Raw genomic sequence first — 27,380 nt, forward strand, 5'->3', positions numbered from 1 at the left:
GGGGTTCTAATCTGGCCCTACCAGTAATCTTCTGTGTTACCTTAAGCATGTCACTCAATGTCTCTGGGCCACCTGACCTCACCAGGCAAGAAATGGATATAAAATGCCTTGGAAAGATGAAGCCCCATACAGAGAGAAGGTACTATTCTTGGTTTGCCTGGCCCCAGACATCCCAAACGCTAGGATAAAAAGCCTCACCACAGGTGAGGAAAATACATGTTCAGTGTCCCAGGCAACCACACTGGCCACTTGGGAAGCCACTGTATTATGCCTGTCCCATTAACTTCTCCTTTCTGCCCAAACTGCTTAAGGAAGCAGTCAGAGGTGAAACCTGGAAAGTTCTGTAGAAATGGACTAGTGACTTCCATGATTTTGTGTGTGCGTGTGTCCATCTCCCTGGATATCAGGTATCTGCCTGCGATGCAGGAGACAGAGGATATGCGGATCCAGTCCCTGAGTTGGGAAGATGCCTTGGAGAAGGAAGTGGCAACCCACTCCAGTATTCTTGCCTGGACAGAACTCTGGGGGTCTACAGACCATGGGGTTGCAAAGAATCAAACACGACTGAGCAATTAAACCACCACCAGTTCCCTAAATCTGTTAGGAATCAGTAAATAGTTTGCATTGCGTTTATTGGCAGTCCCGAGTCTGTTACATACATTCTGTTGTGTTTTTTGCTGTCTTGGCCTTGGTTTACACCGTGGAAACTTTCAGGCAACTCGCCACAGTGGAACTTCCCCTCTTGAGATGTTTCTTTAATGTAGTCATTGTTTGCAGTTCAAGACTGCCCTGGGAAGCCCCCAGGTGAGACTCAGTTCCTCAATGCTAGACCCTACCCTTGAAATCTTATATAGCCTTTGGCCCCAGCTACTGGGGAAACTCCCCGTGTACCCGACTGTGTACCGGACTCTCTGTGTACCAGGCATAAAGTGGTCTTCATGGAAGCCATTCCTCATGTCTTTATCACAGCCCTGCGAAGCAGGTGCTAGACCCCCATTTTGCAGCGGAGGGAATTGTGCCCAAGGATGAAACTGGGACTGAAGCCAGGCTCTCAACTCCATGTTCAAAGCACCTTCATCTGAGCAGGTTGCTTCTTGTCTTGCCTCCCGTGGTCCTCATGTGCATGGGGCTCCAAGTTAGGGATGGGGGGAGGCACAGAGAGCGGGGCATCGAGCAGACCATCATGGCGTATACATCAGAACTTTGAAATTACCCTCCGAGTATTTGAAAGCTGTTCAGTTGTGTCCAACTCTTTGCAACCCCATGGACTATACAGTCCATGGAATTCTCCAGGCCAGAATACTGGAGTGGGTAGCCTTTCCCTTCTCCAGGGGATTTTCCCAACCCAGAGATCAAACCCAGGTGTCCCACATTGCAGGCAAATTCTTTACCAGCTGAGCCACAAGGGAAGCCCAGAAATACTGGAGTGGGTAGCCTATCCCTTCTCCAGGGGATCTTCCCGACCCAGGAATCGAACCAGGGTCTCCTGCATTGCAGGTGGATTCTTTACCAGCTGAGACTGAGCTATCAGGGAAGCCCACCCTCAGAGTATGAGGCCAGAGCTAAGAGTATACCCAGGTGCTAGTGCTTTATTTTCACTGCACAGAGCCAGAGCTGGAAAGAAAGTAGCAGACAGTGGTTGCTGCTGCTGCTGCTGCTGCTGCTGCTGCTGCTAAGTCGCTTCAGTCGTGTCCGACTCTGTGTGACCCCATAGATGGTAGCCCACCAGGCTCCCCCGTCCCTGGGATTCTCCAGACAAGAACACTGGAGTGGGTTGCCATTTCCTTCTCCAATAGACAGGGGTTGGGTGGCTTCAATAAGGACAACTATGGAGAGGAGCTAGTGGGATCATCTGAGTTCATGGCCTCTTAATGGTTCTGCCTCTTGATGACTGTCTGCAGGTGGGCTTGTCTCTTAGCCTCGGTTTTGGTGGGGTGCTGGAGCCAGGTCATTCCAGCCCGCGAGAGTTTACACTGCACATCTCTTCCCAGCTCGGTGCTTGAAATCAATGCAGTGGGAGCATTTACATCATGGAAATTGGAAAATGTCATAAAACTGGGGCTTTCTTTCCCTGGAAAGCTGGTTGTTAAACATTAGCAGCACACCACCATTCAGTTTCCTTGTCTATAAAATGGGGACGGTGCTGCCGACCTCATGGAACCATTGGGAGGGAATGTATGTGTGAGCATTTTGCAGACTAAAGCATGATGTGTTTTGTGTGTGTGTAGATATGCTGTGCATATTTATATGTAGTTTGTTATAATTCTCACATGACGATCTGTATCTTTAAAAGTGGTTGGGGGCTGTTTCTTTGCAGAAACAGGAAGTGGAATCAAGGAGTGGAACAGCAGGTGTGGCAGAAATTCCCAGAGAAATTGGGTGGATGATGTAAGACTGTAAGCCCATCCGGGGATAATGTTTGAGCTTGTGAGGTCCTTTCTGGTGGAAGCCTGAGGGGTGGGACCAAACCCCTGTGAGTCATTGAGAAGATGTGATGGAGTATGTTCCACGGTTTTCTCTGTGCCAGTGGCTGTAGTAGAAAGAACCAACACACAGGCAGACTCTGATGTGAAGTCTGCTTTGTCACTTACTAGCTGGTTGCACCTGGCAAGCTCCAGAGCCCTTTTTGAGCTTGGTTTCCTCATCGGCGACATATGTGTTTGGGGAAACCCATGGCGAGGAGGCCCGTGGGTTTTGGCATCTTTGCACTGTGTGCTGAATTTGCACTGGTTCTGTTCTCTCCTGGGCTTCTTCAGAACTCTGTTTTCAGCATCTGGGGATTCCAGGTGAACCCCTGGTTGGCAGAGTATAGGTCAGGGGTTGGTCCCAGAAGCTCCCTCTATGCAGCCCAACCTAGAATCTCTCTGCGCCTCCTCCTGTACTGAGTTATGACATGGAATATTTCCTGAGAACTTGGCTAGGAACAGTGAGAGAATGCTAAGGAAGCAGGACATTGAGAACAATCATGCCTGAGCACTTTATATGTTTTAATTCATTTAATCTGCACACCAACTCTGAAATATAAACACTGTCGCGAGGAAGGTTGAAGGTGGCTGTGCTTTTTTTGACACTCTTCCCATCAAGAAGTGGAAGCTATGCCCTCTCCCCATGAATCTGAGTCAGCTCAGACTGGGCGATAGAATAAGGCCAAAGTGACACCATGCTAGTTCCGTGTGTAGCACTTTCGAGAACTGGCAGCTTCTGCCTGGAGTCTGGGAGCCCTGAATTGCCGTGTAAGAAGCCTGATGACTCTGAGACCACCTTACTGGAGAAGCCTGGAGACTATATGGACATAGAGAGAGGCCCAAGGGGGCCTGGCTGAGTCTCGACTTCCGCTGTGCCTGCCAAGGCCCAGGCATGAGTAAAGGCTTCTTGGCCCCTCTGGACCAGACCACTCCCCAGCTATTATCACCAAGTGACCTAGTCAGTGCTAGAAGGAGCAGAGGAATCTTCCAGCAGAGCCCTGCCCAAATTCGCAACCGACAAAATCATGAGCTACAATAAGAAGGTGGTTGCTTTGTGCCACTAAATTTTGTAAGTAGTTTGTTGCACAGCAATAGATCCAGAACGAGTATGATCCCTGTTTCATAGATGAAGATACTGAGGCATAAGGAGGCTAAGTATCTTGCTCAAGACACACACTAGTAAATGGTGGGGTCAGGATTTAAACCCAGGCAGCCTGGCTCCCCAGCACATTCTTGACACAATGCTGTACTTCTCTGGGGTTGAAAATAGGGCTCTGCTCTCAGGGAAACTTCTATCTACTTCGGGGTGCAGGGATCACATACACAACATAATTAAAGAATCACCTGAGACATTCAATTATTCGTTTATTCAACTTAAGGCCATTAGGCCCTAGGGATACAGAGATGATGATATTAAGAAAATGTTAGGATTTTACTGTACTCAGAGGAAGGACCCCCGACACTGGAAGGTGAGTGAGACCCCACGGCTCACCTCTGGGGAGTGAGGACACGTGAACTGTATCTTGAAGGATGACCAGAAGTGTCCTGTTTGAATGAGGGAGGAAGAGCACGCAAGGTGGTAGGACAGGACATGCAAGGACGTGGAGTTACAGGATATTGGGATGTGTCCAAGGGATGTGGTGTCTGCTGGAACATAGGGTGTGAGGAGGGAGGGACAGGCAGAGATGAGACCATTGGCCAGACTGGATCACAGAGGGGCATGTCCTGCAGCTCAGCCTTTATCCTAAAGGCCACGGGGAGCCCCGGCAGAAGGGTATTAGCGGTGGGGCCTGGGTGGGGTGAGGCATGATCTGATGCACCTTTTAAACAGAAGTCCCTCACCACTGGGGGCAGTGTGGAGGCTGCAACACAGGGGAGACCCCAGGGGATCAATACCAGAGGGAGCTCAACTAGGAAGCAGCACGTGGGGCCTGGACCTGACAGTGACGGTCAGTGTGGGGAGGAGGGGACCAACCCAGAGATATCCAGGAGGAAGACTGACTGCCAGTTGGCAGAACTGGCTGAGGAAGGAAGAGGAGTCTGTGGTTCCTGGGGCCCCTGATGTCGGGAGCCTGTGTCAGAGTCACCCCAGGTCCAGGGGAAGGCTGGTTGGACAAGGTGGCAGCAGGGAACACGGGGAGCCACCGTGCCAGGGAGGGAAGCCCACCACCATCGCCCCGGCGCCTGGAGCAGTGCCTGGCACATAGTAGCTGTTCAGAAGGTACTTGATGAATGAAAATGAGTGAAGCCTTGGGTCCAGGCCTCTGGAGGGAGGGTGCAGCCCGAGGTAAAGCTCTGAGAGTCTCTGAGGGGTGAGATGCTAAGCCCACATCATCTCTCTGTAGTGGTCACCTCCTGTGGGGTCCAGAGGCCTGTTTCCACCTCTGGGCCTAGAGATCAATCCACTCTTCTTACTGGGCAGTAAAAATGCCACGTGGGGCCCTTCAACTAGATGACAGGCCAGAGGAACCCAAGGCTCTGTGAATCTGCTTGCCCAAGGACATTGAACCCTGACCCTGACCCTGACCCTGACCCCCGCAGGTCTCGAGAATGTCCCTGAGCCCACAGAGATGCTCCTCGGGCAGCCCCGCTGGTGTCCCTTCCCTGTTCAGGGGAGCACTCATCCCTAGGCCTGTGGAGGATTTGGGAAATGGGGGCAGTTCTATAAATACCATTCCCTTTCTTCCACTCCTGCATTCAGAACCAGCGAGGGAATAAAGGATCATAACCTCAGCTTTCCTACCGATGGACTGATTGGAAGGATGCAGTTTGACCTACAGCCGAAATCAAGTACCCTAGCATCACACCTCTCATTGAATTTGTTCCCTGGAACCAAAGGCCTCCTCCTGGCAAGGGCCAAGCCTGCTCTGAGATACTCACACCAGGGCCGGCAAGAAGCTGTGTCCTGAGCCCAGATGGCTGAGTATTTACCAGCAGGTGTTTCAGTAGCATCTCCAAGCAAGAGAAATGTCAGTTGACTTAAGACTGGTCCCTTGTGTCTTTTTATAATTTATTTTTGGTTGTGCTGGGTCTTCATGCTACATGGGCTCTTTCTCGGGTTGCAGTGAGCAGGGGCTGCCCTCTAGTTGTGGTGCAGAGGCTTCTCATTGCAATGGCTTCTCTTGCTGCGTCTCCCAGGCTCTACAGCACAGGCTCAATCGTTGTGGCGCCCAGGCTTAGCTGCTCCCAAGCATGTAGGATCTTCCCAGATCAGGGATTGAACCTGTGTTTCCTGCATTGGCAGGCAGATTCTTTACCACTGAGCCACCAGGGAAGCCCTGACCCCTTGTTCTTGATTCCATACCCTGTGACTTGGCTGATGCAGAGGACGGGAATATGATTCCTGTGAGGCGGAGGTCCTGGGTTCTGAGTCTTGGTGGACCCTCCAGTCTTGCATTCACTTTCGTTCCAGCACTGATGTCAGGCATCCGCTGCGTGCAGGCAACTATAGTCGTGGCATCCACAGGGCTCCTGGCTCTTGCCGGTTGTCCCAGGAAGACAAGCAAGTTCACCCTCTGGTGCTGGGTTTCTGAAACTCAGCACTCTTGATATTTGGAGCTGGATCATTCTTTGCTTGGGTGGTGGTGGGGCTGTCCTGTGCGCTAAATTAGTAGGTTTAGCAACATCCTTGGAAAATCCCACGGACAGAGTAGCCTGGTGGGCTACAGTCCATGGGGTCAGAAAGAGTCAGACACGGCTTAGCAACCGAGCAAGCACGGGCCTCTGCACACTAGATGTCAGTGATACCCCTCACCTTACCCCACCTTGGATTCCCCTCAATAACCTGAGATGTGTCCACGCCCTGCCACATGTGTCCTGGGGGACAGATTTGCTCCTGGCCAAACGCACTGCTTAAGGCTGTGCCATCTAGCTCAGCAACCTCACGCTGCATAAGGCTACTGAACACTACAGATGTGGAGTCTGAATAGACATGCTGCTGCTGCTGCTGCGTCGCTTCAGTCGTGTCCGACTCTGTGCGACCCCATAGACAGCAGCCCACCAGGCTCCCCCGTCCATGGGATTTTCCAGGCAAGAGTACTGGAGTGGGTTGCCATTGCCTTCTCCAATGTATGAAAGTGAAAAGTGAAGTTGCTCAGTCGTGTCTGACTCTTAGTGACCCCATGGACTGCAGCCTACCAGGCTCCTCTGTCCATGGGATTTTCCAGGCAAGAGTACTGGAGTGGGGTGCCACCGCCTTCTCTGGAATAGAGATGAGCTGTAAGTATAAAATACACACCAGATTTTGAACACTGCATATGCAAAAAAAAGGACTGTGATGCATCTCAGTAATTTTTTTATATTTATAGTTTGTTGAAATGATGCTGTTTTAAATATGTTGGGTTAAGTAGGCCATTACTGAGATTAATTTCACTTGTTTCTGCTTACTATTACTAACATGAGTATGGGCAAAATTTAAATTGCACACGTGACTTGAATTATATTTCTATGGGACAGCAGGGTCTCAAAGAGCCAGTGGCCTGGCACATAGGTCGGGAGCCTGGGCTGAGTCAGTCTCTCTTCTGGTCACATCCTGGTACCACTTCCCAGCTCTGTGACTTTTGGTGAACCACTTAACCTCTCTGAGTATCACAGTTCTCATAAGTGGCAGCCACTTTCTCCTAGACCACAGATAAGAGTTCTGAAACTCTGAGGTGGGATGAACTTTATAAGCTCCTGAAGCTGAAGCTGGGTTGTTTTCTGGGCACAGTGGTTTCTTGCTGGGTCTTCCTGTGGCCCGTGGGGCTGTCCTGCCATCGGTGGTGCCCAGGGCACGTCCTTTTCCTCCAGTCTTTTCTGTTCCCAGAGACAGCAGCATCTTTTCATGATAGGTGCAAAGACGCCTCCCCGCCCCTACAGCCTGAGCAAAGGAGCTGGCGGATTGCTTTCCCAGCCTTGCAGCTCCTTCCCCGTGGATAACTCAAGCCCCAGGATGGTCAGCCTCTGCTCAGCGTCTCCCCCCACCCCTCCCCATTCCTTCTCCCCCAACGCTTCCCTGTGGTTTTACTCTTTATTTAGTCTTCCCTGACACTTGACAGTTCGCACATCTGTCCACCGTCTCCCCTTCTGTTTTGGCGTCTGAACCTATAAATAGTTCTCTGGCAAAGTCCCATCTGCACTGTGACAGCTCGTTCTGCGTTCCTTTTCCCACACTTAAATCCTCATCGACGCGGTTGTTAAAAACGGAAGTGTACTGTCCAAGAAAAAGGCAGTTTTTATTACAGTTTGGACGGTGTGGTGGCAGTGGCTGTGGAGATGGCTGCCAACATGGATTCAGAGGAAATGCTTTCAATAATGGCAGGACCCATCAAGCATATGGTGTGATCCCGGCAAAGCCCTGGATCTGGGAAAGAAGGAAGGCCCGTCCCCCGCTTTCCAGAAGCTTTGGGCCAGCGTCAGGCCCGTGAACACATCGTGGTGTGGGGAAATCGCGCTCTTAAGTGGAGTGTGTGTCCAGTGCTGGGCCAGAGGGAGAGGAGCTCGTTCTGCCCAGGAAGACGTCTCCGAGGGGAACCCGGGGCCGGCTGAGTGACAGAGGTGGGGATGTGTGGTCCATGGGAAGGTGTCCCTGCTAGCTGATGGGTGAAGTCGGCACGCGCAGTGTAGGTATGAAGCCCTGGCATGCCCCTCCACCCTGCCGTATATCACTTCTGCTGAGCAAAAGGTGTCTCATACGCCAGGCTCCTGGGGCTGATGACAGCTGGTCATCATGACTGGGGCTGTGCCCTCAGTCCAGTTACTTAAGCTCTCTGAGCCTTGGCTTAACTTGCTTATAATATGAAAATAGTGGAGTTATGATAGTTAGAAATACAGAGGCTAGCACATAATAGGCATGTGGTAAATAGTAGATGATGTTATTGTTATTAAAACTTTGAAAATGATAACCCTCTATTACTAATCAGGAAGCTCAAATCTGGACTAAACCCACACTGTGAAGTTGGGAGAAGGAGGCAGAACAGCACCAGTCCAGGCTTAGAATCTAGAGTCCAGAGAGTGTCCGAATCGAACTCTAGGAAACACCCAGGCTAACCCTCTCTCATCAGATGATAATGTGCCTTCTCTGGACTTCTGTTTCCCTGTCTGTGCGATGAGGGAGGTTGGACAAGAGCTGTCTCTAAGAGCCCTTCTGTTCTGGCCTTCAGTGGTTCCCCATCCACTGAGAGGCAAACTTACAGGTACTTGGATCTAGTCTGAGCAAACTAGGGGTCTGGTAGAGAACTCAGTAAGAAGGCATTGGTGCCTTTTTCATCCTAAAATTCTTAAGATGAAATCAAGAGGAGATGGCTCCTTATGCCAAGAACAACCAGCAAAGATGGCTGTGACTCATACCCAGGGCTGCCATGGACAGTTGCCCAGCTTATGCACTGCCCAAAAGTGCCTGGTAGGATTAAATCCAGCTGGGGTTCTGCTTCTCCGGTTGTGCAGTTTTCTACAGGGCTGCAGCCACCTGGAGGAAGAGGCCCTTCTTTGCTCCCTAGCCAAACCCTGCAAGGGGGCACTGGGAGCATGTGGAAATGGCCCCTGCTTGGACCCCCGACCATGGCTGCCGGGTCCTCCCCTGTCCCTTTCCCACTGCCTCTAGTTAAAGGTGCACTGGGCAACGGCTTGCTATGCCCCGCATCTAATCCTGCCCTGGGAGTCCATATTTGATGGGGGAGACTGAGGGCTCAGAAACGAGGCTTCAGGGTTGCTTAGGACTTTACAGAGGGCAGGCTGGTGAATAGACAAGTGAAAGGACTCCAGGGCTAGCTAGTGAACCAGGGGCCAAGATGCTCACCCTGGACCATCAGTAACAGCCAGGGAGACAGAAAGGAAACTATTTTTGGCACGTTTGCTGATCAGCATCCTCTCCCAGGTCCCTAAGCCTTAACTTGCGTCCCACCTACTCCCCGCTAGACCTTCCAGACCTCTGTGTCACCTTTGGGGGAGAGGCTGCTAGTCTTCACTCAAGGCCTATCTGTGAGGTACCACCACTCAGCCTCTGCACAGCAGGTGCAGGGCCTGGGAGGGCCTTGGTTACTCAAATCCTCCCTTGGCTGTTAGAGAAAGCAAGTTTCAGAGACTTGAAGGCTTTGGTCTCTGGGCCCATGGGGGGTGGAACCAGGAGCTCAGGCCTGGTCAGTACCGTAGGGGTTTGGGCTTTTCCTGGAGTGGAACAGGCATTTGCCCCGCTCTGTGCTCCCGTCCTTGTATAGTCGGGCATTGAATCTGCTCTGAGACCATAGGATATCGGCCGCCCGGCATGGGACTTTGTTCTCGCTTCTCTGGACAGCTCTGCCCTCTGCTGGAGCCAGAGCTTCCAGCAGCCCTAGTCCAACAGCCCCTTCCTTCTGGAGGGGACAGGGCCATTCTCTAGCTTCATGGGTGACCCAGATGCACTGCGGCAGCATCTGGAAGCAAGTGGTGCTGAAGCTGGGCCTGGAACCACAAGGTCCTCTGGATGCCAGAGAAATTGCCACTTTCCTTAGTTCCACCACTGGGAACAGGGCAAGGAGTTCTCAGCTAACAAAGAAGATTAGGCCTGATGATAGTATGAAATAGTATTTTTCCTCCTCTGTCACGTACTGTCTAGCTCATGGTTCCCATGGCAACCGTGGGGTTGCTGGGCAGCAGAGGTCCCTCCAGCCAGAAGGCAACTGTGTGAAGGCGCAGACAGGGGTGGGAGGGACACCTGAAAGAATGTGGGCGTGGTCACTGCAGGTGGACCCCCCCCCCTCCCCCGCCTTCCTGTTCCAATTAGAACCACTCCCCAGCCTCTGGTCACGTTGGCTTTTTATTCTCAGGCTCTGCACTCCTGACTTTTCCTATCAGGGACCCAGCTTGGCGAGCTAGGATCCCTTTCAGGAAGCAGGATCAGAATCTATTAGAATCTGTCTGGCAACCCCTTCAGGGTGTTACATTTCAGGGAAGGTAGGCTCTGCAGTGTCACAGAAGTCTTTGAGGTGGGGGCCACTTCCCGGGCCCACCCAGATTCCCCCAGCCACTGAGGCCTTGATACCTACAGGGCTTTTTCTTAGATAAAAATCAATGAATATCCCTCCCACCCTTACCCAACCACATTTGCAGTCCTCAAAAAAGAATGAGCGGGCTGTATTGAACCTCTCCCCCTCAGGAGGGAGTTTCAGAAAAGTCCTGTGGCCTAAACCGATGGCAAATTCCCTGTCACCCTGCTCACTGCCAGGCTTCCTTTCAATTTCTAAATCTATTTCCCCTGATTTCTACAGAGCGCGAGCATGATAAATATTTGTCAATGGCTGAATATATAATGTCCTAGCTGAAGAGTAACTCGGACTCAGCCCTTCCAATGAGGGTCATACCTAGAAATTTATTAACGACTCCTGTTGTCAAAAGGAATGTGTTTGAACAGAGATCTCTTAGGTTGACAAGGCCGTCTGCCAACAGGGAAGACAGTTTACATTTCCTGAGTAATCTGTACATTTCACAGTGTTAATAACCTTGGCAAGATGTATATTCATTCTTTTTGTGATGATGGTCTTTTCCTCATCAGAGCCCAGGGTAAAGCTTAAGTGAACAGATGCTCACCTTTACTCTCCAATAAAGACGAATCAGACTCTAAACAAGGCACCTGCCAACAGCCATCTCTTTTTAAAAAGAACACGCTGGAGAAGGGGTTCACTCATCAGTTTCATTCACCTTAGTCACTGGGAGCGTGTGGTAAAATTAAGCCAGGTGTGGCTGAGGTTTACCTTTGGACCAACTATGAAGAAAATGCTTGCACAGGAACTTAAGAGTAAGATGGCACCAGGGACTTTGGTCTAGAGAAGAATAATAGCTGGTTAAAGACCCCCTCATACCTTAATTATAACAATTTGTCGTGGTGGTGGTTAAATTGCTGACTTGTATCCGAATCTTTGTGACCCTCTGGACTATAGCCTGTCAGGCTCCTCTGTCCATGGGATTTCCCAGGCAAGAATACTGAAGCGAGTTGCCACTTCCTTCTCCAGGGAATCTTCCTGACCCAGGGATTGAACCCGCGTCTCCTGCATTGGCAGGTGGGTTCTTTACCACCGAGCCACCAGGGAGGCCCTAATTATAACAGTAGATACTACCAAATGCGAAGACGAGTTGCGAGCTCATTAAAGCAGGTGGACATATAACTATTGAATTATTTATGTGACGCCATATGAGTGCCTACTATTTCACAGATTTGGACAGTATTCTTTTTTTTTTTTTTTTCACTCAAATAAATATTTGAAAGACCCTGTTCAAGGATGCAAAGACAAGTTACAACTGGGAGAAAATATTTGCAAAACACACATCTGACAAAGGCTTTGTATCTAGATCAGATAAGAACTCTCAAAACTCAACAATAAGGAACAAGTAACCCAAATAAAAATGAGCAAAGGATCTGAATAGACATTTTTCCAAATTCCATATGCAAATAGCCAATAAACCCATGAAAATATGCTTGACGTCATGAGTCCTTGTGGAAATGCAAATCAAAACCACAGTGAGGGATATGTGTATATGTATGGCTGAGTTCCCTTCTCTGTTCACCTGAAACTATCACATTGTTAGTCAGCTATATACCCCAATACAAAATAAGTTAAAAACATAAACAGTGAGATATCATTTCACACCCACTAAGATGATTCTAATCAGTAACAGACAAAGTACTAGCAAAGGTGTGGAGAAACTTATTTTTTAAATTTAAATTTATTTTTAAAACATTTTAAATTAAAAAAATGTTTAAACTTATTTTTAAAATTTAAATAAATTTTAATTTTAAACTTTGTTTAAATAAATTTAAACAAACATTATGTGTTTATTTTTGTCTGCACCAGGTCTTCATTGCTGTTCACGGGCCTTCTATGGTTGCAACAAGTGGGGGCTGCTCTCTAATTGAAGTGTGTGGGCTTCTCATTGCGATGGCTTCTCTTGTTGCGAGCACAGACTCTAGGGCGTGTGGGCTTTACTAGTTGCAGCTCGGGGGCTCCGTAGTTGTGGCATACAGGCTTAGTTGCCCTGAGCCATGTGGAACCTTCCTGGACCAGGGATAGAATCTATGTCCCCTGCATTGGCAGGTGGATTCTTAACCACTGGACCACCAGGGAATGAACGCCTGTGGAGAAGCTTAAACATCGCGAGTGGAAATGTTAAGTGGTGCAGTTGCTTTGAAAAACACTCCACCGGTTTCTTAAACATGGAGAGTGACTGTGCGTGCTGTGTGCGTGCTCCGTCAGTCAGTGTGTCTGGCTCTTTACAAACACGTGGACTGTAGCCTGCCAGGCTTCTCTGTCCATGGACATTTCTAGGCAGGAATACTGGAGTGGGTTGCCATTTCCTCCTCCAGGGGATCTTCCTGACCCAGGGATGGAACCCCCGTCTCCTGCGGCTCCTGCATTGCAGCCAGATTCTTTACCGCTGAGCCACTGGAGAAGCCCATACAGTTACTGTCAGGCAGCCAGTCAGTCCAGTCGCTCAGTCGTGTCGGACTCTCCGCGACCCCGTGAACCGCAGCATGCCAGGCCTCCCTGTCCATCGCCAGCTCCCGGAGTCCACCCAGACTCATCTGCATCGAGTCAGTGATGCCATCCAGCCATCTCATCCTCTGTTGTCCCCTTTTCCTCCTGCTCCCAATCCCTCCCAGCATCAGTCTTTTCCAATGAGTCAACTCTTCGCATGAGGTGGCCAAAGTATTGGAGTTTCAGCCTCAGCATCAGTCCTTCCAATGAATAATCAGGAACTGATCTCCTTTAGGATGGACTGGTTGGATCTCCTTACAGTCCAAATGACTCTCAAGAGTCTTCTCCAACACCACAGTTCAAAAACATCAATTCTTCGGCGCTCAGCTTTCTTTACAGTCCAACTCTCACATCCATATATGACCGCTAGAAAAACCATAACCTTGACAAGATAGACCTTTGTTGGCAAAGTAATATGTCTGCTTTTTAATATGCTATGTAGGTTGGTCATAACTTTCCTTCCAAGGAGTAAGCATCTTTTAATTTCATGGCTGCAACCACCATCTGCAGTGATTCTGGAGCCCCCAAAAATAAAGTCAGCCACTGTTTCCCCACCTATTTGCCATGAAGTGATGGGACCAGATGTCATGATCTTAGTTTTCTGAATGTTGAGCTTTAATCCAGCTTTTTTACTCTCCTTGTTCACTTTCATCAAGAGGCTTTTTAGCTCCTCTTCACTTTCTGCCATAAGGGTGGTGTCATCTGCATATCTGAGGTTATTGATATTTCTCCCAGCAATCTTGATTCCAGCTTGTGCTTCATCCAGTCCAGCGTTTCTCATGATGTACTCTGCATATAAGTTAAAGAAGCAGGGTGACAATATACAGCCTTGACATACTCCTTTTCCTATGTGGAACCAGTCTGTTGTTCCATGTCCTGTTCTAACTGTTGCTTCCTGAGCTGCATATAGGTTTCTCAAGAGGCAGGTCAGGTGGTCTGGTATTCCCATCTCTTCCAGAATTTTCCACAGTTGATTGTGATCCACACAGTCAAAGTCTTTGGCATAGTCAGTAAAGCAGAAATAGATGTTTTTCTGGAACTCTCCTGCTTTTTCAATGATCCAGCAAATGTTGGCAATTTGATCTCTGGTTCCTCTGCCTTTTCTAAAACAAGCCTGAACATCTGAAAGTTCACTGTTCACATATTACTGAAGCCCAGCTTGGAGAATTTTGAGCATTGCTTTACTAGTGTGTGAGATGAGTGCAATTGTGTAGTAGTTTGAGCATTCTTTGGCATTGCCTTTCTTTGGGATTGGAATGAAAACTGACCTTTTCCAGTCCTGTGGCCACTGCTGAGTTTTCCAAATTTGCTGGCATGTTGAGTGCAGCACTTTCACAGCATCATCTTTCAGGATTTGTAGGATCTAGCAATTCCACTTCTAGGCATAAATCACTCAAGATATGCAAACATATGTCCACGTAAAAATTTGTACACAAATGCCAAGAGCAGTATTATTTGTAGTAACCAAGGAGTGGAAACAACCCAAATATCTGTCAGTGATGAATGGATAAACAGAGTGTGGTATATCCATCTAAGAGAATACAATCAGACATAGAGAGGAGTAAAGTGCCACTGATGGCACAGGCAGTGCCACTCAGTACTCTCTAATGACCTACGTGGGAAAGAATCCGGAAAAGAGTGGGTTTAAGTATTTATGTACAGCAGAAACTAACACAACAATGTAAATCACTGTAGGTGCCCAGTCGCTCAGTCGTGTCCCAGCTCTTTGTGGCCACATGAACTGTAGCCTGCCAGATGTTTCTGCGATGGAATTTTCCAGGCAAGAATACTGGAGTGGGTTGCCGTTTCCTATTCCAGGGGATCTTCCCCAACCCAAGGATTGAACCCCAGTCGTTTCCATCTCCTGCATTGGCAGGTGGATTCTTTACCACTAGCGCCACCTGGGAACCAACTATACTCCAGTAAAAGTTAACTTTAAAAAAAGAAAAAGAGTAGTGAAGTGCTGATGCTGACTCCTGCTACATGGACAAACATTGAAATCATGATGCTAAATGAAAGAAGCCAGACCCACAGGCCCGCATATTGTATGACTCCATTTATACAGAAAGTCCAAAATAGGCAAATCCATAAGGGACAGGAAGTAGATTAGTGGTTTCCAGAAGCTAGGGAGACGGAGGAATGGAAAGTGACTGCTGATGGGTATTGCATTTCTCTGGGGGGATAATGAAAATGTTCTAAACTTGATTGTGGTGATGTTGGCACAAATCTGTGAATATACTATCGTGCACTTTAAATTGGTGAGTTGTGTGGTGTGTGAATGATATCTTAATAAAACGGTTTTTTAAAAAATCCAACATTTGAAAAACTGTCCAGTTAGAAAAGAGGAAAAGACATGAATAGACACTTGAGCAAAGCGGATGTACACATGAAACCTCTTTGAAATGCAAATTAAAGCCACAATGAAATAACACTCTATACCTAGCGGAATGGCCAAGATAAAAAAAATAGTGACCACACCCAGCTGGCAAGGATGGGGGAAGAAGCTGCATCGCTGCTACACAGCTGGTAGAAATGTAAAATGGTACAGCCACTCTGGAGAGCAGTTCAGCCCTTCCACTGAAAAACAAAGGATGGCCTTACCATGTGACCCAGCAAACGCACTTTGGGGCATATTATCCCAGAGAAAGAAAAGTATATTTTCATGCAGAAGCATGGACCTAAAAGGTCCACAGCAGCTTTGTTCATAATCACTAAAAACCAGAAACTCCCAGATGTCCTTCAGTGGGTGAATGACCTAGGTACACCCAGACCATTGGTTACTACTCAGCACTCAAAAGGAACGGGGTATTGATTCACTCAATAACTTGGTTGACCCTTGAGGAAATGAAGCAGAATGGGAAAAGCCAGTCCCAAAGAATATGTCCTGTATGACTCCATTTATATGACATTCAATCATGTAATCACAGAGATAGAAAACAGATTGTGGTTGCCAAGGGTTGGAGTGGATGTGGTATGAAATACCTTGATAGAGATAGTGATTACAGGCAGCTGGGATTTACGCATGGGATAAAATTGCATAGTTCTCTACAAACGCACATTCATATGCGTGAGAGCCAGTATAAACCTGGTAAGATCTGAATGAGCTCTGTGGATCACACAAAGGTTGGTTTCCTGGTTCAGATACTGTCCTCTAATTAAGCACCCTGATATTGCCGTTGAGGGAAACTGGATGAAAAGTGAAGAGGGCCTCTCTGTTTATCTCTGCAACTTCCTGTGGCCCTGTATTTCCAAAGAAAACATTTGCTAAAGAAATAGTTACATAAATATTGGAGAGCCAGCATTGTGCTAAGCACCATGCCTGGTGCTGAGGGTACCACGGAGAACAAAAGATACATACACCATTCCTGCCTTGGCAGTTCATTTGTATTACTGAGTGATAAAATGGAATTTCCTAAAATTCCATTTTAGGAATCTTCCAACAGCTTTTGGTTTTTTGTGGATTACTCGTTTTGATGTTGAGATTGTAAAGGCCAGAAGCCAGGCTGGTATGCCTTGAGCCGGAATCTCCACCTTGTCTTGACTCAGCCTTGATGGTGAGTCATGAGGTGGAAGGTTTCTTTTTCTCTAGGCAGGGGCAAGTCCCATTGTTGTCACCTGTTGTCAGCTGGGGACACAGCAGATGGGACCAGCCGGTGCTGTTTTTTCTCCTCACTCTTTGAAAGAGAGATGGTTTAGACGGGGGCTGGTCTTTCCCACTGCTCTTTCCACTGAGGAGGCTGGAGGCTGTGCACAGTGGAGGAGTCACCGCTGCTCACGTTTTCAGAGGGGAGCAGAGGGAGCCGGCATCGTTGTTGGGAGCACCCAGTGGGTGACCCGGGGAGCCTGTCAGCCCTCGAGGGGCTCAGAGGGGAACCAAAGTAACATGAGCCAAGAGGACCCTAGAGACCAGTCTGCCCCTGAGAAACGTTTACAGAGAAATTTAGAACATTCGAGAAAAATTTAGAGAATCTTCATAGTTTCTCTGCTTACAAACATCACATATGCTCATTATAAAAGTGCCAGAAAAACATAATACAGGAAGTGAAATTCAGTCCACTGTGTGTGTGTGTGTTTTCTTTTTTTTTTTCAATCATGGCTTTATTGAGATGTATTTACTTTATGTATTCAGTATCGTACAATTTACCCATTTAAAGTGTACGATTCAGTGACTTGGTATATTCAGTTGTCCAGGCCTTACCAGTGTCAATCTGAGAACATTTTCAACACATCAAAAAAGAAGCCTCGTGTTGTAAAATGTGAATGTACTTAGGCCACTGAGTGTTCTTAAAAAGTATTAAAATGCTAAATTGTATGTTTTTTATAGTTTGTGTGTGCTCACTCAGTCATGTCCGACTCTTTGTGATCCTGTGGACTGCAGCCTGCCAGGCTCCTCTGTCCTTGGAATTTTCCACGCAGGAATACTGGAGTGGGTTGCCATTTCTTTCTCCAGGGGACCTTCCCGACCCAGGGATCAAATCTGCATCTCTTGTCTCCTGTGTTGGCAGGCGGATTCTGTGCCTCTGCACCTTCTGGGAAGCTGTATCTTGATAGAATACCCTTTTGCCAAGCATGCCATACAGGGAAGTTTAAGATACAGTCCTTGCCTTCAAGGCAAAAGACGAATGAGGACGATTAGCAAGGAAGGGCGAAGCTGGGTCCTCCTTGCCTGGGGAGAGAGCAGGAGCCAAGGCCTGGAGGCCAGCAATCCCAAGTCGAGGTGTGGCAGGGTTGGCTCCTCCTGGAGACCAGGGGGAATCTGTTCAGGCCTCTCTCCTGGCTGCTGGTGACAGCCGGCAACCCTTGGCTTGTGGCTGCATCTGCCTCCATCGCACATGGCTTCTCCTCTCTCTGTCTGTGCCCCAGGTCTTTACGTGTTTTCTTGCAAGAACACCTATCATTGGGTTTAGGGCCCACCCCAATCTGGTCAGACCTCATGTGAACTTGATTCCATCCGCCAAGAGCCTGTTTCCAAATAAAGTCACACTTGCAGGTACCAGGGGTTAGGATCACAGTGTGTCTTTCTGGGAGACACAGTTCAACCCACAACAGACAGGTACTTTATTAACTCTGTTATACAGCTGAAGGGGCTTCGCAGGTGGTGCTGGTGGTAAAGAACATGCCTGTCCATGAAGGAGACATAACAGGCGCAGGTTTGATCCCTGGGTTCAAATGAGGCCTTGGAGAAGGAACTGGCCACCCACTCCAGTATTTTTGCCTGGGAGATCCCATGGACAGAAGAGCCTGTTGGGCTACGCAGTCCATGGAGTCCCAAAGAGTCAGACACGAATGAAGCGACTGAGCATGCAGGCGCGCATGCAGCTGAAGAAACAGGCTCAGGGAGGACAAGCATGCGTGATGGCGATATGTTCACACTCAGGCCACTGGGCCGGGGTGCTGCACACACACTGGCCAGCGCAGGACACAGGGCTGTCCTGGAGGTTGAGCGCCTTCCCCACCCTCTGGAACAAAGGCTTGTCTAACTCCTACTGATTTGCGTTCACCTCTGCTCCAGAACAGTGTGAGGCTGCCTGTCGGGGCTCCCTCATGTCCCAGGTGTCCCTTTGGGCCCCTAGAGGGAGGGCATGAGCCACGTGGTGGGAGGCCTGAGACCCCAGCCAAGGCACCATGCTCCCCCTCACCCTGCCGAGGCCTCTGCTCCTCTGGGGTCCCTCTGCCAGACAGGCTAATATGTTTTGAACTGTACTTTTATTCGTTTTTGGCTGCGATGAGTCTTCGTTGCTGCACATGGGCTTTCTCTAGTTGTGGCGAGTGGGGGGCTGCCAGGGTCCAGCCCCGGTGGATCCAGGGTGATTCGAAGGTGGGGACGGAATCGGCATCCTAGGAAAAATCTTAATTACAGATATAGAGAGAGATTAGAAACGGATAGTGTAGTAGGAAAATTAGTGGAGAAAAAGAGGCTGAATAACTTGGTTTACGTGGAATAGCATCCATGCTCCAGATGGGAATTCAGCCAGAAAAACGGGGAGCAAGAAAGAAACGACATGGGGGAATCAGTCTTTCCAGAAACTGATCAGATTTCTTTATTTTTTAGGTTTGTTTATATACCTTTTTGTTATACATAGGGATGAATACAGAGTCACGCAGGGGTCAGCAGACCTGACCCTTGTCACAATCAGGTGCTTCATATAAAATTATACAAAGGTCTTATGGGTTTGACAGCATCTTCTGGCCATGAGACCTGCTGACATTTTATGGCCCTTTCTGATACCGGTCAGTTAAACAGAAAACTTATTTTTCCAGGGGTGATTTTTTCTTAAATCAGGCGCCACCCTCCAAATAAAGTTCCATTCCTATAGGGTGAGGGTGTAGTGAGTTACAGCTAGGAAAGGAATTTACTTAGCCTAAGGTTTAACATGATTAATCTTAAAGGTTAATACTTATTTTTCCTATATGCTAGTTATATTCATTATAAGGGCAAGGAATATGGGGATTTAGCAGCAAATATTGGTTCAACAAATGTAAACCCTTGACCAATGTTCCCCTTAAGATCTATTTAGTCTTAAGATAGTGATAAAGTTACATTTTTACATAGCAAGGACACAGTGATTTATAACAAAGTACAGTGATCTATAACAAAAGAGAAAATTCATTAACTCAAAAAGTCTAGTATTGCCAACATCAAAACTACTATATTTCCTTTTCTATATTCCAAATACATTAATTAATATATTCCCAGGTGCCTAAGGATATGGAGGCCTGGCAGCAATCACTGACTCAACAGTGAGAAAAGCCCTATGCTAATACTCCAAACTCTCTGTGCTGTTTATGGTTGAGAGGTTGTCACACAAGCTAGTCTGTCAGCAGAGAGGTTTGATCTGAGACACCTTTGTCACACCCAGGGCAGGGAATTAGCAGTAATTATTGGCAGGACAAATGAAAAAACCCTTCACCAATATAATTTCTAATCAACCCACTATACTATACTAATAATTTTCTAACTTCTCAAAAGAGTCTGTATTTAGGAAGTTTTAAAGCATCTCGTGCCTCTCAAGGTTGGGAGGCTGTAAACAATTACATGTGGCCTGACGAACCTGATCAGGGAGGCTAGAGGACCTCCAGAGGAATTTCTTTTTTTTTTTTTTTAAGATTTCTCCAGAGGAATTTCTAAGTTGAAACACTCTTGTCACGCCCAGGAATTTTTATTAACTGGAGCTGCAAGTTAACTCCTTCTTCGAGAGAAATGGTTATGGGGGAGAGCCCCCCATGAAGTCAGAGGTGTAGGTGAGAGCATGAAACAGACTCTGGTTTGGGGGTTGGATGCTCGGGAACAGGGGGTTTCCTGAGGCTTGATCACGCCTTTGCGTATGCCAAGCCTCCTTCCTCATGACCTTTGCCATGGGCGGAGCTCCTCACGCTGGCCCCCGGCAGGGGGCTGCTCTCTAGTCGTGGGGCACAGGCTTCTCGTTGCGCAGCTTCTCTTGTTGCAGAGGTCTGGCTCTAGAGCGTGCAGGCTTCAGTAGCTGTGGGGCATGGGCTTAGCTGCTCCACGGGATGCTCCTGGACCAGAGATTGAACCCATGTCCCCTGCATTAGCAGGCGGATTCTTAACCACTAGACGAGCAGGGGATCCCCGGTCAGACTTTTAGCAGACATTTATTATCTCCCAAACTGCATGCCACACAATGTGCTAGGCCCTGAGGAGAGCTCAAGTGTGGGCAAAGCCCTGGCCCTGGCAGGGCAGGAGCTCCCCTGGGTGTGGCCTTGCTGTGCTATTCCCACAAGCAAGATGGGAAGTATGAACTGGGGGCTGGGGGTGGGGCAGAAGAGGCCTGGTTACAAAGAAACAAACATGACCTTGACCCTCCCTTGTGCCTTGACAGATCTACTGTTTTCACTGAAAAAAGGGGACTGGGCCACTATATCTACAACTGTGCATGGCCCCAACCACAAAAATGGATGAGCCCTGGTCCTTGCTCCTGAGGAAGGGACCAGAATGGGGGTAAACTAAGTCTAAAGGAAGTGAAGTCGCTCAGTCCTGTTCAACTCTTGGCGATCCCATGGACTGTAGCCTACCAGGCTCCTCTGTCCATGGGATTTTCCAGGCAAGAGTACTGGAGTGGGGTGCCATCACCTTCTCCAGGGAGCCTAAAGGAACTGTGGGCTTTATAGAAAGTCCCGGGGCACAGGAGAGGAAGGGACTGCCTATCTTAAAGGTTTCATCTCTGTCTGTAAAGGTCAGACCACGTCTCAATGGTGAAGGAAAACTGCTCATTGTTGAGCAGGCCTGGTATAAAGAGGCTCAGCTTTTTGCATGCATCACCACTAATTCCTCTTGAAGGATTCACGAGAAAGGTTTACAGATGGAGCGTCCTCTCTACCTCTCCCAGCTACCACAGATCTTTTGACCCCAGCCTATAAATGGCAACCCACTCCAGTACTCTTGCTTGGAAAATTCCTGGTGGGCTGCAGTCCATGGGGTCGCAAAGAGTCGGACCCAACTGAGCAACTTCACTTTCACTTTCCCTTGGCCAGTTGGTGCTGCTAAGGTCTGTGATGCACTGGTGTGCCACTAGGTGGCGCTGTGGACCGCCTCATGTCCATTAACTCACAGAGGGTGGTAATTCCATGCCCTGATGTTTCTCTGATTTGTTATTTATGGGCATCTTGCCAGTACCTCCAAGAACTAACTGTAACCTACTTAATGTTTTTCTTTAAACTCCCTTGTAAAATTTTTATGTCTATCCTAATGAGAAACCATGACCTCTTTGCTATAAATAAATGATGAATGTAATTCCCTGGTGGCTCAGGCAGTAAAGAACCCGCCTGCAGTGCAAACCCAGGGAGATCTGGGTTCGATCCCTGAGTCGTGAAGATCCTCTGGAGGAGGGCATGGCAGCCCAGTCCAGTATTCTTGCCTGGAGAATCCCCATGGTCAGAGGAGCCTGGCGGGCTACAGTCCATGGGGTCACAAAGAGTTGCACAGGACTGAGTGACTAAGCACGATCTTTTAAAAAAATCATGTTAACTGTTTAGAACTGTGCAGTAGCATATAGAAAGAAGGAAAGTATTAAAGCTATTAGAACAAAACATGTTGTTTTGCGTATCGTAGATCACCAATGCAGCAGAATGCTGTCCTAGGCTTTGGAAGCAGGCTGCAGTCAGCTAGATACAAGAGTGCTTATGGTTAGAAGGGCTCTTTCCTTTGCACATAGAGGAACTGGGGTACCGAGAGGGGAAGGGACAAACCCATAGTCATACTGTCCACCCCAGGGTTGGAGCCAGACCTGGGACCTGGCTCCGGCCTTATACCTCCACCCCATGGATGCTCAGAAGAACCTCAGGAAGTTGGAAATGAAGTGTGAGGCACGCATGTTTCTTGGCCCTCTGAGGCCTGAGAAAGTTCACTGTGGGTCCCATGTGCAGAGAGCATCACTTGTCGGGCACATGGAGCCCTGGGATGAGAGTCAGGCGGCATGGGGGTGGGCGGCTGCCAAGACCCCTGGTGAGCAGCTCAGCATCTCTGCAGGGCATGATGTGGTACCCTGCTCTCCTCTGGGCAGTCCACCCCGGCTTCGGGCCCTGACTGCCACATCCTGGCACCCTGCCACTCCAGGGAGCCACATCTCCCCGGGATGGGCTCTCTCTCCGTTGATCCTTCTTCCTTGTTAGAGCTGGAAAATATGGGTGTCACCCTTCCTCTTGGGTTACAGCCAAATCAAGTGAAGTTCTGACAAGCCCAGAGATTCTTGGGCGAAAGGCCAGTGGCCGCACTGGACCAAGGAATCTCCTGGAAGCTAAAGCAGAACAGGGACAAACCATCCTCTGCTGGCTCCCACAGTCCTCAGAATTGTCAAGTCGAGATGACCCTGAATGTTTAATTCGGGACGTTTTCAAGTTCTGCTTTTACAATCTAGAATTTTCAGTGTTATTTCGCTCAAAATGGTGCGTGTGTTTTTAGTTAACACCAGTTGCTGTAATAAAGAGGCCTCTGAAATCTTGGGCTTCCCTGGTGGCTTAGGTGGTAAGGAATCTGCCTGCAATGTGGGAGACCTGGGCCTGATCCCTGGATTGGGAAGATCCCCTGGAGAAGAGAAAGGCTACCCACTCCAGTATTCTGGCCTGGAGAACTCCATGGACTACAGTCCATGGGGTCGCAAAGAGTCGGACACAACTGAGCGACTTTCACTAAAATCTCAGGATTAGCACCACAGAAATTCACCTCTCACCTCCCTGTGGTCCAATGGGCTGCTGATGTGTTTGTGACCGCAGCAGGCTGGGCCCTGCAGCAGGTGCTGTGACCCACAAGTGAGCACAGGGCAGACCCACCCTCCCTAGGGACACCCCCTCTCCTGTGACAGGGACACTCATCCACGCCTCTGTTCTCTCCCCTCAGTACTGTACCTGGAAGGCTCGGTTCTTGTGTTTGAGGACATCTTCAGACTGATCGCATTCTACTGTGTCAGTAGGTGAGTATTCCTGGCCCCACAGGAGGGCATCTCATGGCAACAGATGTTCATGCATCTTGGGTGGGGGCGGGGGTGTCACAGGGGAGCCCCCGAGGGAAGGGTGCAGCCCACAGGATGCAGAGAGAGGGGGCAGTCCCCTGGCCTGGCCCTCGTACCCGTGAAAGGGGGGGTGCCCGCTCTCCTGCTTTCTTTCTTTAAAGGTCCCTCCCTCACCTTCACCTTCCCCCTTGGCTCACTGCCCATCACCATCTTGTCTTCCAGCTTTCGGGACAGCTTGGGGTGGGTCCTGTGCTGACCCGACCCGCCCTGTTGGAGGAGTTCTAGAAGGAACTTCCTGTAGGGGCAACAGGAAGGGCTGATACTCTTCATGGGAGAGAGCGTGTGATTTTGAAGCAGCTGCTGGGTGGAGTGTGTGTCTGTAACCACCCTCAGAACTGCTCTGTTCATTCAGAACTGGTTGCAGGTCAACAGGAATTTAAAAATACATTTTGCTGCCAAGAAGCCAACGGCTTAAGCTACAGGGATTTGACCAGGGCTGGGCAGGATGTCTTGGGGCCCAGGGCCCCAGGCTCACCTCTCCCTGCTTCAAAGAGACCATTCATGCTGCCTTCACTCAAACCAGGACAGCCCTCCCACCTACCAGGACCCTCCTGGGCCCAGTGGGCAGAATTGAGATGCTGGTAATAAGGTGCTAAACACTCTTACCTGTAGGGGGCTCTCCAGGTACACAATAAGGTGCTAGGGGTTTATATCCATTATTTTCTTAAATCTTGCTAACAGTTCCACCCCGTTAAGTGCTCTTGTTAGTCCCCCACCTCCCTGGGTTTTTTTGACTGCTCTATGCAGGACATGGGATCTTAGATCCCCAACCAGGGATCCAACCTGTGCCCCCTGCCGAGGAAGTGTGGAGTCTTAACCACTGGGGTGCTCTTATTAGTTCCATTTTACAGATGAGGAAGCTGAGACTAGAGAAGTAAGTTGCTCAGGGTCATGCACCTGGTAAATGTCAGGGTGGAGATTCAAAGCAGAGCGCCAAGGTCTGTGGTCTTTGCGACAGCTGTCCCACTGTGTGCATTCTACAGTGATTCTGACGATCCAGCGTGTCCTTCTAGGCCCACAAAGCCGAGCACCAGGGCTCCCTGGCCCTTTGTACAGTATGACAGGTCAGGTTCTCAGAGTCAGGCCTTTTCCTGTTCTGAGAAGTTCTACCTTAGTGGAAGATGACAGCCTAGAGTTTGGCCCATGCTAGATGCTTCCAGTGAGTGAGTGAATGAATGGTGATGTAATTGCAGAGCTCAGAATTTGAGCCAATCTTTCTCTCTCAACTTTCTCTTCTGTAAAATGAGAACACCACCCATGCTGCAGATGCTGGAGAAAGAAATGAGATAAAGGGACAGCATACTATCGACACCCAGGAGGTGCTCTGGTTCTAATTCCGTGGGTTGGGCCACGGGAGGGTGTGCTCGGGTGATGACGTCATCTGTGTGAAGCGAGACCCGGAGCTGTGGTCACCAAACATCACTGTCACCTCCCACCCGCTCCCCCTCTGGCTGCTGTTTCTCCACGTTCCAGAAAAGCAGATGCTTTTCACCCGCTCTCAGACACTCAGGGAACCCACTGGGAGGTCACAAGGCTCGGAGCCTGGAACTCCTGTGTTTGAGGGGAGGGGGCATCAGCTCCAAGGCCACCTCTCGGGAGTGAAATGTTGCCAAGGAAGGGCCGTCAACTAGGAGTGGAGAGCCTGTTCCTGGCTGTGTGACCTTGGGCAAGTCCCCCGACTTTTCCCGGCCCCAGTCACCTCACGTGTCAAGGGGAGCCAAGACGGAACCCCAGAGTGCTAGAGCTGTGTTCCTCTGTGAGGTCTGAACGAGCAGCCATCTTCAGAACCAAGGGCCCGGAGGTCACGGGAGGTGAGCCAGAGGTGCACGGTTTAGGTGCCTTTGTGTCGCCGGCAGGGCCTTGCACAGGGGGGCGTTTTGAGATCTGCTAAACACCCAGGCAGTGGCACCCCACTCCAGTTCTCTTGCCTGGAAAATCCCATGGATGGAGGAGCCTGGAAGGCTGCAGTCCATGGGGTCACAAAGAGTCGGACACGACTGAGCAACTTCATTTTCACTTTTCACTTTCATGCATTGGAGAAGGAAATGGCAACCCACTCCAGTGTTCTTGCCTGGAGAATCCCAGGGACGGGGGAGCCTGGCGGGCTGCTGTCCCTGGGGTCACACAGAGTCGGACACGACTGAAGCGACTTAGCAGCAGCAGCAAACACCCAGGTGATACACGCCAGTCCTGGCTTGAGACAGAGCCTGCTCCCTGATGGGCCCTCGGGGCCCCTGTGGCCTCGGCGCCTGGCCACTGAGTACAGTCCCTGCAAGAGCGTGGACCAGCCCTGGTTCGGTCACATGGGCTCATGAGGGCCAGTCCATCTCCAGCGCTCACTCAGGAGCACAGGCTGTGGTCCACCACAGCCTCTGCCCTCAGGATGGGAGGGTGTAGATTCGGCTTCATGGTGTCCGCCCCAAACCTCACTGGAACTTTATGCTCCTGGCTGGATGGTGGATGATGTGAGAGTTCTTGAGTGTCTGTGTCCCATAGTCACCCAGGGAGCTGGTCAACACTTCCAGGGCCCACCCTGGGGATTCTGACTAGCAGGTCGGGAGTGGGGCACAGGAATCTGCATTTATAACACACACACACAATCTGCATTTATAATAAGCCTGTGTGCAAACCAAGGTTTGGGAACTGCTCCTAAGAAAAGGATACTAACAGCTTAGCCGAGGGCCTCCCGGGGGCGTACTTGGAGAGGAGAATCCATGTGCAGGGGGCACTCAAGGACCTCTCCTGAAGGAGGAAGCAGCAGGGCAGTGGGGTACAGGACAGGGACACGAGAGAAGTCCCGCCAGGGTCCAGTGCCAGGGTGCCTGGCCTCAGTGGGATCCCTCTCTCCAGCAGCTCCAGAGCACAAAGCAGACCTTGGGTTCCACCGTAAGCCGTGGGGCTGGACTCCTGTGCCCCCAGGCCAGCACACCCAGGCACGTGTGGCTCTCTGTAGGGCCACTGGGGCAGGCACTGAGGTTCCAGTATGCCAGGACAAGCCTCTGGGGGTCATGGGTGCCGGCCCTCAGGAGCAAACCCTACAGAGGCTGGACGATGGGTGTGGAGCTGGTAAAAAACACTGAAGTGTCTGGAGGGGGCGGCAGCAGTGACTGCTGCAGTCAGCTCGGTGGACCAGGCGTCTGTTGAGTCGGGCTTACACTGGGTGCTGCCCACAGAGCTCTCGCTAACCTGAACGGTGCTGCAGGGTGGGGCAGGGGGTGTTAACCACTGCAGACCCACTTCATGAGGCTCGTGACCCCTGTCCCATGCTGTGCCAAGGATCAGACCTTTGCAAGGAGCTTAGCAGAGCCCCTGGTCTGGAATGAATCCTCCAGGAGGCATCAAGCACGTTCTCTTGCTGTTATAAATGAAGACGCTGCAGCTGGAGCTGGCCAGCCTCGGGTCACCCAGCTCAGTCCTGAGCCAGGTCTGAACCCCAGGTTGTCTGACTGCCGAGCCCAGCTGCCTCTGCCCGGCATTCGGGGCCAGGCCCGTGGTCCAGAGGATGCCGGTCTGCTTTTCCTCCAGCAGCAGCTTCCCCTTCCACGTGTGGGGAGTCTAGGCCCTCTTGGTGAGAGAGGTGACACTGGCAGCCAGGCAAAGAGGGGCAGGAAGACAATTCAGGTAGAGGACACAGCGTGGGCAGAGGCCTGGCAGCGGGGCCAGCTGTAGGTTGCTTGGCAATGGCTTCCTGGGGAGACCGGGACATGTGGGTGGGGGATAAGGTGCCTGGAAGGCCTGAAAAGCCAAGCCCAGGAGCTGCATGCAGGACTTCCTTCCCTGGTGCTGGGAGTTGCTGCAGCTCACAGATGGATTGCATTTGAGCAGAACCATGTGGCTGCAGGGGGTGGGGTGAGGGGTTGAAGCAAGGGGAGTGTGGACACCAGCTGGGCTCTGTAGCCACCCAG

At 49.9% G+C, this 27,380-nt stretch overlaps 1 protein-coding gene across 1 annotated transcript in view; it reads left to right on the plus strand.

The window, feature by feature from the left end:
• RIN3 (Ras and Rab interactor 3) overlaps window positions 1–27,380 on the plus strand; it is a 132,694-nt gene that overhangs the window by 69,079 nt on the left and 36,235 nt on the right. Inside the window, exon 4 of the mRNA XM_018066144.1 lies at window positions 23,304–23,376. Within this exon, the coding sequence (XP_017921633.1) occupies window positions 23,304–23,376 (73 nt within the window). The remainder of the gene's footprint in view (window positions 1–23,303; window positions 23,377–27,380) is intronic.

The sequence above is a fragment of the Capra hircus genome, chromosome 21, assembly GCF_001704415.2.
Source record: "Capra hircus breed San Clemente chromosome 21, ASM170441v1, whole genome shotgun sequence".
Lineage (NCBI taxonomy): Eukaryota > Metazoa > Chordata > Mammalia > Artiodactyla > Bovidae > Capra > Capra hircus.